This window comes from Somniosus microcephalus, chromosome 3 (assembly GCF_052327205.1).
Source record: "Somniosus microcephalus isolate GS21.2 chromosome 3, FLI_Smic_1.0, whole genome shotgun sequence".
Lineage (NCBI taxonomy): Eukaryota > Metazoa > Chordata > Chondrichthyes > Squaliformes > Somniosidae > Somniosus > Somniosus microcephalus.
Genome location: NC_140989.1, coordinates 31,487,257 through 31,501,648, shown reverse-complemented (window position 1 = coordinate 31,501,648; position 14,392 = coordinate 31,487,257). Strand labels below are relative to the sequence as shown.

Below are 14,392 nucleotides of genomic sequence, written 5' to 3'. Positions count from 1 at the left end.
CATCCATCCATATCTCCGAGCCAGGTCTGGTGCTATTGTAAGAACAAAATACTGCGGGTGCTGGAAATCTGAAATAAACACAGAAAATGCTGGAAATGTGCAGGTCAGGCAGCATCTGTGGAGAGAGAAACAGGGTTAACGTTGCAGGTCAATGACTTTTCATCAGACCTGGGGCTATTACAGTTGCTCTTTCCACCCGAGCACAACTCTTCTTGCACCCTTCCTACTACCCTCAGCCGATAATCCATGACTTCTGCTTCCACACCCGCAAATCAGCAGCACTTCCATGGAAGAAACACAAATGACTGAAAATCCTTCTGCAGAACTCCTCCAGATCTTATTGGCAATCCAAAAAATGATGGGAAAAAGAAAATCAAAGGGATCCCCTTAGAGCCCACAGGCCTCAGTATCCAAGTTGGTTGCAAGATTAAGAATTCATTGAAACACATTCACTATATGGACTTTGAGGTTTTCAGGTAATGCAAAATAAATAAAAATACAGTGGAAGTGACAAAGTGCCTGAGGACTTGAAGCCCCTGTTTATTTGCTTCCAGATGATGCCAATATAGAATGAAATATTAAACTCTTGTAACTCTCAGGTAACTAATTAAAGATGGGGCATTACCTCAGCCACTGGATAATGTGGTGGAAGAAACACAGGTACCACAGTTACAGCAGTGTCAGATGTGACATGAATCACATACAAGTTTATTGCTTTGCATTCAATGTTCACGGAAGCAGGACAACAGGTATTATCAGGCCCTTGAAATGTAAAGAAAATGGACAGGGGGGAACTAGAGTTTGCCCAGCTGAAAGCATTAGTGACCAGAAGTGATGAATTTATTTAAAATCATTTGTGAAAAACCTGGATTGATGCTTAAACTCAAGCTACAGCTGACAAAAAGTAATCAGCGGATTCGAGAACGCACCAAAATCCAAGTCCAAACTAAATGAAAACCATGCCATAAAGCTTCAGATTTTCAAAAACAGATTTACTTGATATTAACCCTTGTACTAAATTTGATTGCACCACTGTTAACTATAGTTAAAAATAAAATGCCATTTGCAAATCACAACCATTAAGTGACACATGCGCCACTGGCCAATTGTTCATCTGATTTGTATGCCTTAAAATGGATTAGAAAGTCAATTCACTTTTTATGGTAACAAGAGCAGAATAGTCCTGTAACTCAGTTATGATCTTGTTGCTCGAGACATTTGACCTTCTATAATCATAAGCAAACATGTAGCTCGTCAACAGAGAGTACCCTCCTAACCAAAATTAAAGACTCCAATGTATTTTTAAAAAATTCACTCCTGACTCAAAACATTGAATGAGCATTATATTACATATCTTTAGTACATCGTTTCAATAAAAAATTCATTTGAATAAAATTCAGTTTTTGCACAAGTTTAGAAAAAAATTCCTGCCATCTGTACTTCTGTAGAACATGTTCTCTTCACTGTTGTGTCTCAGCTCATTTGTCAATAGAGCTCTGCACAGGAAATAGAACCCTCAAAACTGCCTATGTCAAGATCAAACAGTTTCCTTGTAATATATAAGGAGGCCATACTGATGTATGGTCTGCAATATCAAGCTCAAAGCCAACATGAAGATTTCACTGACGGGGTGCGCTGAATATCATTCTGAAGTAGAAATAGGCCCTATTTTTAGTAATGCACATAAAAGCCCTTGAAGGCCTCTAGTGATTCGGATGTAGTTGCAAGCGAGCAGTTACATCTCCACGGCATTCACACAGCACTGTCAGAGATTGAGGGTACAGGACAGCTTTTTTTCCCCCTGAAGTTATACATTCAGATGTGTGATACTGTAGAATTCATGTTCTCCAAGACCTCATCATACAGCCAGCTTTGACTGAAATCCTGAGAGTGCTCCATTGCTTCAAAGAGTTCCTTGTACTCCTCTGGATAGACATCACCTGTTAATACGTCTTCTGGTAAATCTAGCTGCATCAATAACTTCTCTCCACTTCCAGGACACCAAGACCTATGTAATGATTTAAAAACATCATTGTAGATGACCATTTAAAAAAAAAGTTTGATAAACTGGATTGCTGGTTATATTGAGCAGCATAAATCCAATTCTTGAGGTCATATGAGGCAAGACGGAAGCTCAGTTTATGCATATTAGATTGGATTACTGCTTAAAATTCACGCTCATCAGTAATTACATGAGGGGGTAGGGAGGTGTTGATTTTTGAATTTACACATTTCAGTCAAGCATAGTTTTGGTGTTGCACTCACTAAGTGTAGGAGAATTGCCTTAAATGTCTCCCCAAAAAGACTGAAATTGTACAGCTGCAACAGACAGATCCAAGCGTGTCACTTCAATGTGTAAGTTTCCCCCAGATCAAGGGAGGCAAGATTTAAGCAGCTACCAATACAGAAGATGAATTTACCCAGGAGCAGAGGATCTAGGAAAAATGCAGAGCACCTCTACCAAGGAGATGCAAAAACAACTAGCATTTATATAGTGCCTTTGATGTAGAAAAATGGAGATTCATCATTCTGATGTCTCAGAAGGCGAACACTATCCTCCCAGGGGAAGACGCAAAAACTAGTTCATCAAGTTCTGGAAACATTGCTAACTGCAAGCAAATATAGAGTTGAATCTATTCAGTAGACTGCCCATCTGTTGCTGTTAACTTGTCAGCTATCCAAGTAGTCTAATCCTAAATTAATTTCACCAATTTCTAATCAATTTCAGACTCTCAATTTATAAACAGCAAGCAGTTACTGATTAATTACTGTGACCTAACTGAACTTCCTTAAGAACCCCTTAGTCAATTAACCCCAGCTACTAATTATTTGTATTACTCAATTAAGCGCCGCTAACTAGGATTCCAAGGTTAACAAAGAACTGTTAGTTAATTACTTTGTCGTCTGACTTTTCAAAATTGACAAGAAAGGATTAACTCATTCACTCAAGAGCTTGTGTGGATCCTGATGGTTCATCCAAGGCAGTTTGGCGAGCCAAATATAGGCATCATTAACTCCTAGGTATAAACTGGGTGCTGAATCCCTGATGGAGTTAAGGCGATGGTTTATGGATTTGTCTCATGTTACTTGATGAATAGCTCGTCAGGGGATTCATCCTGATTTTCTTAAATATGCCATAGGGCAGTTATTAAGCTACATTACGCCAAATTATACAAAAAAGTCACAATGCCTTGGAACATAACCCAGATTAGGAAACGTGGACAATGATCATACACCACATATATTTTAAACTCCATCATAATTTCAAACTATAAAATACCCTAGTACAGGAAACTTTGTATTATCCGGAGGTTAACTGTCCGGAACGCTCGAGCCACCGGCAAAAATCAGGAGCCGTTTAGTTAGGTTTTTTTTTTCTTTTCGTTGCTTTTTTTCCCCACCAGTCAGGCTCTGCAAGGTCTCGCTGAAGCTGTTGCTAAGCTACAGAGACACTTGCAAGGTACGGCTGACTGTTTGGAAGCTGTAGGTTTGTTGCCAGATACAGAGCTCAAAATCTCCGTATGTTTCAACATTAGCGCTGGTTTGTCCGGCACTTTTGATGGGACGGCAACAGCTCGGTCCCGTCGGTGCCGGATAGCACAAAGTTTCCTGTACATGATTCTGAACGCAAGACTGAGGGGAAGGAAAAAACTTCAAGTCACACTGCTGTGGGGGAGTGCCTGAACTTCCAATGGATGAGTTTTGCCAACTCTTGGCTCCAAGCAATATTTCCCTACCTCCACGACATCCCATTCTCACTTCTGAATAAAAGAGGTACCGTCAGCGTCTGATGGGTCCACCTTCCTGCCTCAGCTTGGAGGTACAGGGCAGGAGAGGAGAGAGAGAAAATTAAACCCTCACCAAGTGGCCAACTTGGTAAAGTGCTGCATACTTACTCCAGTCGGTCAATTAGTTTCGCCTTGCGTTTTGTAAGGCACTGCTTCAGCATCAGAACGAGTGTGGATGAATTGGCAGCTGTCAAGGTCTGATTGAATAAGTCTCTGCGTGGAGTCAGTCGCACAAGACACAAATGATCGTTTGTTATCTGCAGAAGTTTCAAAAGGAGACAATATGGGTAATTTCATAATTGCTGCTGAAATCTTACTTTTCTAAATACTGATAAACAATGTGAATAATTATAAAACCACGTAGAATGATAAAAGTAGCTAGAATTCTAAAAAGGAACCCATTCCAATTGGCTTTTTCCATTTTGAACGTACAAAAATGAAGACCATTTCAGATAAAATGACCATAAATTAACTGGGGCCCAGCATATCTTTTAAAAATAAAATTTAGTCAACATCAGGAAGTAGGCAGAGAGAAATTTCTGTAGAATGTAGTTAACACCCTGGAACTCCAAATGCCATTCACGCCAAAACAGAACACAATTAAAAAGCCTAAATCTCCAAAAACAGATTACCCAGCCAAGTATAAAATAAACCATTTAAAAACCAGACGATTTTTCTGGGTGCACACATGACAGTGAAAATCAGTGTTCGTAATATGTAGAAAAAGAGAACCGAGTTGTGATCCAGAATTACATTGTTGTACACAATGGGGGTGAGAAATACCAATCTGAACAGGGTTGGTCTTACGGATTTATTTATTTAAAAAAAGGGCCCCAGATATTACTCCCCATTTGAAGAGCGCGTATTTCTACGTACAAACTGACGAATGGGTGTTCTTTGTAGCCATTTTGAACTATGAAGATGCAGAGTTTGTACATCACAACACTCGAGACAAACGAAAAGCTTACCGCACTTCGCGGTACTGAACAACCACCATTTTTAGAATTGGTGGCGAAAGACGACCACGGCTCCTAAAACAGAAACAGCAATGAACATTACAATTGTATTTCTACTATAAACACTAGAATTAGCTTAATGTTCAACCTGATAAAATATCTCATGAGTAGAGGCACCAAATAGCCATACAACTAGGGAGCATGGCTGCAGTATAATGGCTGGGTACTTTCAACTATTTGTATTGTGTAAGAATTTGCATTTATATCTTATTTCATCACTTCTCAGAAATCACAGAAACCCCACAGTGCAGATAGAGGCCATTTCAGCCCATCGAGCCTGCACCGACACATATCCCACCCGATCCCCGTAACCCCTACACCAACACATATCCCACCCTATCCCCGTAACCCCACGTATTTAATCCCCCTAACACGAAGGGTCAATTTATCATAGCCAATCATCCTAACCCGCACATCTTTGGACTGTGGGAGGAAACCGGAGCACCCGGAGGAAACCCATGCAAACACGGGGAGAATGTGCAAACTCCACACAGACAGTAGCCCGAGGCCGGATTCGAACCCGGGTCCCTCCAGGACTTCACAACCCAATGGGTTACTTTTGAAGTGTAGTTACTGTTTCAACAGAGCAGTCGACTGGAGTAATCCAAGATCCCACAAACAGCAAATGAGATGAAACTAGTGTATCTATTTCCCCCCCTTTTTTTGAATAATGGCGTGGGATCTTTGAAGCCCCTTGAAAAGACAGCATGGGGAGATCATTTTAAGGCCCCATCCAAATACCAATCCAACACTCCCTTAGTACTATAGCAAAATACTGCAGATGTTGGAAATCCGAAATAACAACAGAAAATGCTGGAAAAACTCAGCAGGTCAGGCAACATCCGTGGAGAGAAATTTGAGTTGACGTTTCGGGTTGGACCCTTCTTCAAAACTGGAAAGAAAAGAAACTAGATCGGAGGCAGGGCTGCGATCGGACAAAAGAATAAAAAAAACAAAAGAAGTAAAAGAGATTAGGAGCTAGACGAGATAGTAATAGGCTGGGATTAGGTGTAAAGTGTACTGGCAGGGCAAAAGATAGCTGCCAGGTGTGAGAGAGAAACAAAAAGGAAAAGGGGGGGGGGGGGGTGGGGAAAGGAGTGGAACAATTACAAGAGAAAATGAAATGGGGGCCGAGCTTATGATCTGAAATTGTTGAACTCGATATTGAGTCCGGAAGGCTGCAGACTGCCTAAATCGGAAGATGAGGTGCTGTTCCTCGAGATTACGTTGAGCTTCCGTGGAACAATACAAGAGGCCAAGGACGGTGAGGTCCGAGTGGGAATGGAGCGGTGAATTAAAATGACAGGCGACCGGAAGCTCGGGGTCACCCTTACGGACTGAACGGAGGTGTTCCGCAAAGCGGTCACCCAATCTGCGTTTGGTCTCCCCAATGTAGAGGAGACCGCATCGTGAGCAGCGAATACAGTATACTAGATTGCGAGAAGTACAAGTAAATCGCTGTTTCACCTGGAAGGGGTGTTTGGGGCCCTGGACAGTGGGAAGGGGGGAGGTATAGGGGCAGGTGTTACATCTCCTCCGCTTGCACGGGAAGGTGCCAGGCGAAGAGGAAGGGCTGTTTGGGGTGATAGAGGAGTGGACTAGGGTGTCTCGGAGGGAGCGGTCCCTGCGGAATGCTGAAAGGGGAGGGGAGGGGAAGATACGTTTGGTGGTGGGATCACTTTGGAGGTAGCGGAAATGCCGGAGGATGATCCGTTGAATGTGGAGGCTGGTGGGGTGAAAGGTGAGGACAAGGGGAACCCTATCGTGGTTCCGGGAGGGAGGGGCAGGGGTGAGGGCAGAAGTGCGGGAGATAGAACTGACACGGTCGAGGGCAGTGTCAACCACAGTAGAGTGGAATCCTCGGTTGCGGAAAAAGGAAGACATGTCTGAAGCACTGGTGTGGAAGGTGGCGTCGTCGGAGCAGATACGGCGGAGGCGGAGAAACTGGGAGAATGGAATAGAGTCCTTACAGGAAGCAGGGTGGGAGGAAGTGTAGTCCAGGTAGCTGTGGGAGTCAGTGGGCTTGTAGTAAATATTGGTCGATAACCTATCCCCAGAGATGGAGACGGAGAAGTCAAGGAAGGGAAGGGAAGAGTCCGAGATGGACCTTAGTACTGTACTGTAGTACAGGAAACTTTGTGCTGTCCGGCACCCATGGGACCGAGCTGCTGCCGTTGCCTCAAAACTGCCGTACTCTCCAGAGTTAATGTTAAGAGATACGGAGATTCTCATCTCCGTATTGGACAACAAACACTGTTGCTTAGCAACAGCTTCTAAACACTCGGGTGTGGCCTGCAAGCTCTGTAGCTGAAGCTGTTGCTATAGCTACAGACCTTGCACAGCTTGACTGTTCAAACAAAGCAAAAAACACCAAAAAGAATAAAAAACGGCTGCTGACTTTTGCCAGTGGCTCCAGATTGCCGGATAGCTCACCTCCGGATAGCACAAAGTTTCCTGTATTAGCCAAGATTGTGTTTAAGCCATGGAGAATGGCTTGTAGCCACAACCTCCTGATTCAGACAAGGCAGAAGTCAAATCTCAGTTTATTCTATTTGTGTTAGTAAGTTATAGCTATCAGTTCAGGATCACGGGGTATAATATTAAAGCAGGGCGTGACTGGTTTGTTTCCAACGAGTTAATTGACATCTTTTCAGCACAGACTGATACCAATGAACTATGCTGCAATCAAGGGACATTTGTTTGGAGGAGTTGCTCAGCCAAACTGTGCAGGTACACCATCCTGTGTTAGAAACTATGCACAAGTATTCACCTCTCTCAAGAAGTATAAGCATCCTATCGGGCCAGAAATTCGGGTCCCCACGGGTGAGTGCGCGCTGGGTACTCACGCGTAGGACCAACGAAAGTGCCGGTTTCGTGCATGCGCGGGAAACCGGAACTTCCGTTCCCTTGAAAGAAGGGGTTCACAGGTCGAACGCGTGCGCCGGAGAGGCAGCGCGTACGCCTGGGACTTCCGTTTTTTTATTTTTTATTTTTTATATACAGGTTTCTCCGGGAGGGTAAGACTCCAGCAGCTACGCTTTTAAAAAGCAGTTGCAAGGCCTGCTTTTAACAAGGTAAGTGGTGAATTAAGTAAAATTAAAACATTTTTTCCCCACAGGTTTATTATTTTTAAATACTTTAAAGAAAGGTAAGTTTATTTTTAGCCCCATTAAAAACTAACTAACTTTTCAAATTTAAATTGTTTAAAATAGTTATTTTATGTAATTTATAGTTATTTTTAAAATATGTGATGTTTTTAAAAAAAAAAATGTATTTGAAGTTTTAGTTATGTTTTGGGGCCGATCTCTATTTTATAGATTTGACAGGTCTTCCGATCAAATCTATGAATAGAGATTCCCTGCTACGATTGGCTCTCCATGGCCCACGTGATCCCAGGGGACGCTTCGAACCAACTGCGCCCCTGGGATACGCAAGCACTGCGCGCCGGCAGTTGGAGGAGGCCCAGGATCGGAATCCCACATGGACCCACAGCACAACGGCCGGCGCGCTAGGTAAGTGCAGGTCGGGGGCTTACACCCGCGGGAAGCCTCCGACCCGAATTTCTGGCTCATCGCCTTATAGATCAACATTTCTTGTCCTTAGAAAAGTGCCACCTCATCTACGTTGCTCAAATTATTGCGATGCATCACCTCACCTCTGCCATAAGGGTTCACACTGTGGGCACAAGGCAGGTTTAAAATGTTAAATACATAAAATCAGTTTAATTGCATACTTGTAACAACTACTCAATGCGAGTCTAAAGAAACCAGAGACTTGAGTGAGCCTCTTGACTCCTTTTTGGCTCCTTGTAGCTTAAATGACACCAACTGCTACAGCAATGTTATTCAGCCAAGTACTGATTGAGGGCAATCCAGTGCATTTGGTGTAGCAACAAAAATTTAGCAGCACTCAAATGAAGCAAGAACCACCAGAGAGAGGGGTTCCCGACTCGGAGTTGCGGGGTGCGGGGGAGTTGAGTGGAAGGTTACTAATACTTAGGGGAGGAGGGAAAGAGACAGAATGGCCAAATGGATAAATTAAAACGAGCTACTTTGGAAAACAAAGACTGTACACATAATGTATATATTGCAGCTAGCTCAAGTCCAGAAAGCCAAATGCACTTGCAGAACCAGTGACCCATTGCAAGAGTCATACAAATTTAGAAAGTTTTGATGTACTATTCTAAATACAGGAAACTTTGTGCTATCCGGCACCGACGGGACTGAGCTGTTGCCGACCTATCAAAACTGCTGGACATACCAGCGTTAATGTTGAAGCATACGGAGATTTGCAGCTCCGTATCTGGGAACAAACACTGTTGCTTAGCAACAGCTTCTAAACAGTCGGCGGTACCTTAGAAGCGTCTCTGAAGCTGTTGCTAAGCTAGAGAGAGATTTTGCAGAGCCTGACTGTTGGAAAAAAAAGCCATGAGGAGGAAAAAAAAACCTAACAAAACGGCTCCTGATTTCTACCGGTAGATTGAGGTTTCCGGACATACAACCTCCGGATAAACCAAAGTCTCCTGTATGGATACAAAAGTAGGAAAAACAACCAATTTTATACAATTACAGTGAACTGCATACCAGACTGCTTCCAGCTCAGACCCTTTAATCCACATTTTTGTGATTAATATTGAGGTCCACATGGAGCAGGACGTAGGGCTACACGAGGATCACTTTAACCCCAGAGTGTTTTCATGGTAAATAACATTCCAACCCTGGCAGTGGATCCTCGGGTGGACTAACCCGAACAAAGTCAGAGTCCAGGTGCAGGTTGTAATTGAAAGATCTGACACAGCGATGTCATTTGCACTATACATGACCATTGGGACAAGCATCAGCGTTAGACACTTTAAATGTAGGTGAAGTGCATGAATGAAGAGAACCTGCCCCCGCCCCCAAGCCAGGTAAAAAAGAACAAAATCAATGTGGTCCACATTTTACAAATCATGGTACAGGAAACTTTTTTTTAATCCGGCACGGACGGGACCGACGTGGTGCCAGTTCATCAAAAATTCCAGATAACCGAAAGCTATATTAAAAGATACGGAGAGCTGACAGCTCCGTATAAAGCAACAAACCCTGTTGCTTAGCAACAGGTTCAGAACAATGGCCACAAGTTCCAAGCGCTTCTGTAGCTTAGCAACAGCTGCAGCCACACCCTTGCACAGCAACAGATTGAGGAACGCAAGTACAATATGAAGTAAAACCTACTCCTGAATTTTGCCGGTTAACCGAGATTTCCGGTTATTTTTTAGGTGCTGATAAATCGAAAGTTTCCTGTATTAAAAAAAGGAAATAAAAACACAAATTCTCACCTTGTGCAACAGCTGTATTTGACAAGCCATCTGCCACAAAGAGCTCAATGCCTGATAGTGTTTCAGGTTTCCAGGTTCTGCGGTCAGTTTCTACAGGTAAAATAATAAAATGTCCAATTTCAACAACTGAATTCGAAGCACAAGTCACGCGCAAACATTTCAAGGATTTCAAAGAGATCACTAAACATACCGTGTATTCTTTTTCACTCATGAACATGTTAAGTTCTATTCTCCCATGCTGAAACACTGAAATCCGTTCAAACAAAGCATACACAAGCTTCCAAAGCATGTTCCGTTCATTTTTTTGTGGGAAGATTCCAACTACTTTTATTGGAATATCTAGGAACGAGAATAGAAATGTAATACTTTAGCCCACCTATTTAAAAAAAAATCTAAATCCAATACTTAATTTGTCTAAAGCACAAATCAAAATTCACTCATGCCTTGCCCATAAAACTACCATAGCAGATAGGAGCAGGAGTAGGCCATTTGGCCCCTCGAGCCTGCTCCGCCATTCAATGAGATCATGGCTGATCATCCAAACTCAGTGCCCTGTTCCTGCTTTCTCTCCATATCCCTTTAGCCTTAAGAAATATATCCAACTCCTTCTTGAATATATTTAATGAATTGGCCTCTACTGCCTTCTGTGGTAGAGAATTCCACAGGTTCACCACTCTCTGGGTGAAGAAATTTCTCAAGTTCCCCCAATCTCCGAGGGTGTGGACTCCTTGCTAAGGTATGGCTCTACAAGCACGAGATGCTGTCCTATGCCTCACTCAAGTGGTCAGACCCTCCACAGCAGCATATGGGGACACAAAAAGCCAATCCAGATCCCGTCTCACTCACCATCCTGGTGCTGGATAGCTATCGGGAGCAGGAACCTCGGTTAACTTTCCCCCCCCTTCACTAACTTGGGCGGTGCTGATGCCAACTGCAGTGGCCTCAACCGACGTGTTCCAAAACCTTGGAGAAAGGGCAGGTTAAAATAATGCAGCAGACAGATAAAATAGTGGAGGCAAGGATGGACTGGCGAAGTGGGTTACGGCAACAGAAATGCTACAGAAAAAAACCTACTGGTTTGGAGTCTTGAAGGCCCCACCAAACAAAACCCTCAAGGGTTTGCATAGTTAAAAAGGTGACCCTTCAATAACACGGTGCATAAATCTCACGCAATTAATAAAGTACTATTTAAAAATTCTAAATCATTAAATCTAAATCCTTCAACTGACAATCTCTGTATGTAAAAAAATGTCAATTTAAAATACTCAAGTCTTCCAGTCAACAGCATTACGATCAGAACACATTCAGGGTGCAATATACATTTTACGAGGTCAAATGGAGTAGTTATTGCCACCTACTCAATGTTACTCTTAATGCAATAGTAAAATACTGCAGATGCTGGAAATCTGAAATAACAGAAAATGTTGGAAACACTCGGGTCAGGCAGCATAGTGGAGAGAGAAACAGAGTTCATTGCCCAGAAATTCAGGTTGGGGGCTTCCCGTAGGTGCAAGCCCCCGACCTGCACTTAGCTTGCGCGCCGGCCATTGAGCTGTAGGGCCCCGTGGAATTCCGATCCGGGGCCTGGCCCAGCTGCCGGCGCGCAGTGCTTGCGTATCCCAGGGGTGCAGTTAGTTCGAAGCGTCCCCTGTGATCACGTGGGCCATGGGCAGCCAATCGGAGCAGGGAATGCTTCATTCATAAGTATTGACAGGAAGACCTGTCAAGACTTATAAATACTACGGCCCCAAAATAGCAGTAAACCTTCAAATAAATTTTTTTAAAACATCACACTTTTTTAATAAACTATAAATTACATTAAATAACTATTTTAAACAATAATTTAAATTTAATTTTAAATTCTAACGGGGCTAAAAATAAACTTACCTTGCTTTAAAGTATTTAAAAATAATAAACTGTGGAAAAAATGTTTTAATTTTAATTAATTCACCACTTACCTTGTAAAAAGCAGGCCTTACGCCTGCTTTTTACATTTCTAAATTCTAAAGACTTACCCTCCCAGAGAAACCTGTAAAAAAAAAAATTCAAAGCGCACGCGCAGACTCCCCCCACGCGTTCGACCTCTGAACCCCTTCGTTCAGAGGAACAGAAGTGCTGGTTTCCCACGCATGCGCAGTGCATGCAGGAAACCGGCACTTCCATCGGGCCCACGCGCGAGTACCCAGCGCGTACTCACCCGTGGAGACCAGAATTTCTGGGCCAATGTTTCACGTCGGTGACCCTTCGTCAGAACTGGAAAAAGTTAGAGATGTAACAGATTTTAAGCAGGTGCAGAGGCAGGGAAAGGGGGGCGGGGGAGGAAAGAACAAAAGGGACGGTCTGTGATAGGGTGGAAGGCAGGAGAGATTAAATGCTGCAAATAGGGATGGCAGAATCATCAACAGTTGCCACCTGAAAAAATAGGGGCAGAGGTTCTGGTCTGAAATTGTTGAACTCAATGTTGGGTCCAGAAGGCTGTAAAGTGCCTAATCAAACGATGAGGTGCTGTTCCTCGAGCTTACATTGTGCTTCATTGGAACAGTGTAAGAGGCCGAGGACAGAGAGATCAGAGTGGGAGTGGAGTGGAAAATTAAAAAGTGACAGGCGACCGGAAGCTCAGGGTTACCCATGCGGACTGAGTGGAGGTGTTCCGCAAAATGCTCACCCACCTTAACACCATCTAGTGGATTTTCAACCACATTACTACTCAGTTAGCCTTCATACAGAGTTCAGAGAACAGTTACAGTTCTCCACAATGTAAATATTGTTGGATCAGATGCACATGTTCAAAATGACTATTGCTTAACTCAGCTCAGCACAGAGCGAGATTCCTAAAGAAAGGATTACCTGCAGTCCAAGCAACCATCGATATTCCCAGATCATTGAAGAGCTTTTCAGATAACATGGCAGGAGGTTTCATTGGGCCACGACCAATTGGATCCAGCTTGAAGAAGTCACAGTGCACCACCTCCAACTGTCCATTCAAACGTTTTTCTAGGGACTAAATGTTTATTTCATTCAATATTTTAGCAAATGCTTCTGAAGATATTTCTCAAGTGCCAACAACTACCCAAGGTTTATTTTAAAGCACCAGTTACTGTGGTGCAGTGAAAGAATGGGAGGGAGTCAAATACCAACTGGAAAATAAATTTTAAACAGAACAAAGATGCCAGGCGCAGAACACCACAATTATTTGAGGAGTGATGGGGAATGACGTGTAGGAACAGGAGTAGGCCATTTAGCTCCTAGCACCTGTTCCGCCAGTTAGATCATGGCTGACTTGTGACCTAATGCCACATTCCTTAACAAAAACCCCCATCAGTCTCAGACTGAAAATGTACAGTTGATCTAGCATCAACTGTCATTTGCAGAAGAGAGTCCAAACTTCTACCACCCTTTGCGTGTAGAAGTGTTTCCTAACTTCACTCCTGAAAGGTCTGGCTCTAATTTTTAGACCATGTTCCCTAGTCCTAGAATCCCCAACCAGGGGAAATAGTGTCTCTCTAGCTACACGATCAGTTCCCCTTAATATCTTATACTTTGATCAAATCACCCCTCATCCTTATAAATTCCAGGGACTACAACCCTAGTTTGTATAATATCTACTCATAATTTAACCCTTGGAAGTAGAATCAGCAAGTCATCTATGCAATTTTACACACCTCGAATTGGTCACAGGATATTAGCTGAACAGTGGAGGAGGGCATGTGACAATATAAACTTTTCTATCCAGTATTAAGACTGAGGCGCGATCTCATTGAAACATAAAACTCTTAAAAAGGGCTCGACAGGGTAGATGCAGGGAGGATGTTTCCCCTGGCTGGGGAGTCTAGAACCAGGGGTCACAGTCTCAGAATAAGGAGTCGGCCATTTAGGACTGAGGTGAGGAGGAATTTCTTCACTCTGGGCTGTGAATCTTTGGAATTCTCTACCCCAGAGGGCTGTGGAGGCTCAGTCGTTGAGTATATTCAAGACAGAAAGTGATAGATTTTTGGATCCTAAAAGCAACCAAGGGATATGGGGATAGTGCGGGAAGGTGGATTTGAGGTCGAAGATCGGCCATGATCTTATTGAATGGCAGAGTAGGCTTGAAGGGCCGAATGGCCTACTTCTTATGTTCTTACGATATACTTTTTAGGTGAAATATTCTACGTAAAAATTTTATTCATAACCGAGAATGAGAAACTTCACTTTTTCTGCTCAAAGCCAAAGTATCATTTGGACACGCCTTATCTAACTATTGATTGGAACCAGCAGATCCAGAATGTGAA

At 43.1% G+C, this 14,392-nt stretch overlaps 1 protein-coding gene across 2 annotated transcripts in view; it reads right to left on the bottom strand.

Moving 5' to 3' along the window:
- Window positions 1–511: 511 nt before the first annotated feature.
- tfb2m (transcription factor B2, mitochondrial) overlaps window positions 512–14,392 on the bottom strand; it is a 31,700-nt gene continuing 17,819 nt past the window's right edge. For both annotated transcript variants that reach the window (XM_085979793.1, XM_085979792.1), the window contains exons 4-9: window positions 12,969–13,122; window positions 10,312–10,460; window positions 10,122–10,211; window positions 4,757–4,819; window positions 3,897–4,045; window positions 512–2,008 (exon numbers count right to left, since the gene is read on the bottom strand). In XM_085979793.1, coding sequence (XP_085835919.1) covers window positions 1,816–2,008; window positions 3,897–4,045; window positions 4,757–4,819; window positions 10,122–10,211; window positions 10,312–10,460; window positions 12,969–13,122 — 798 coding nt within the window. In that variant the 3' untranslated portion in view covers window positions 512–1,815. The remainder of the gene's footprint in view (window positions 2,009–3,896; window positions 4,046–4,756; window positions 4,820–10,121; window positions 10,212–10,311; window positions 10,461–12,968; window positions 13,123–14,392) is intronic.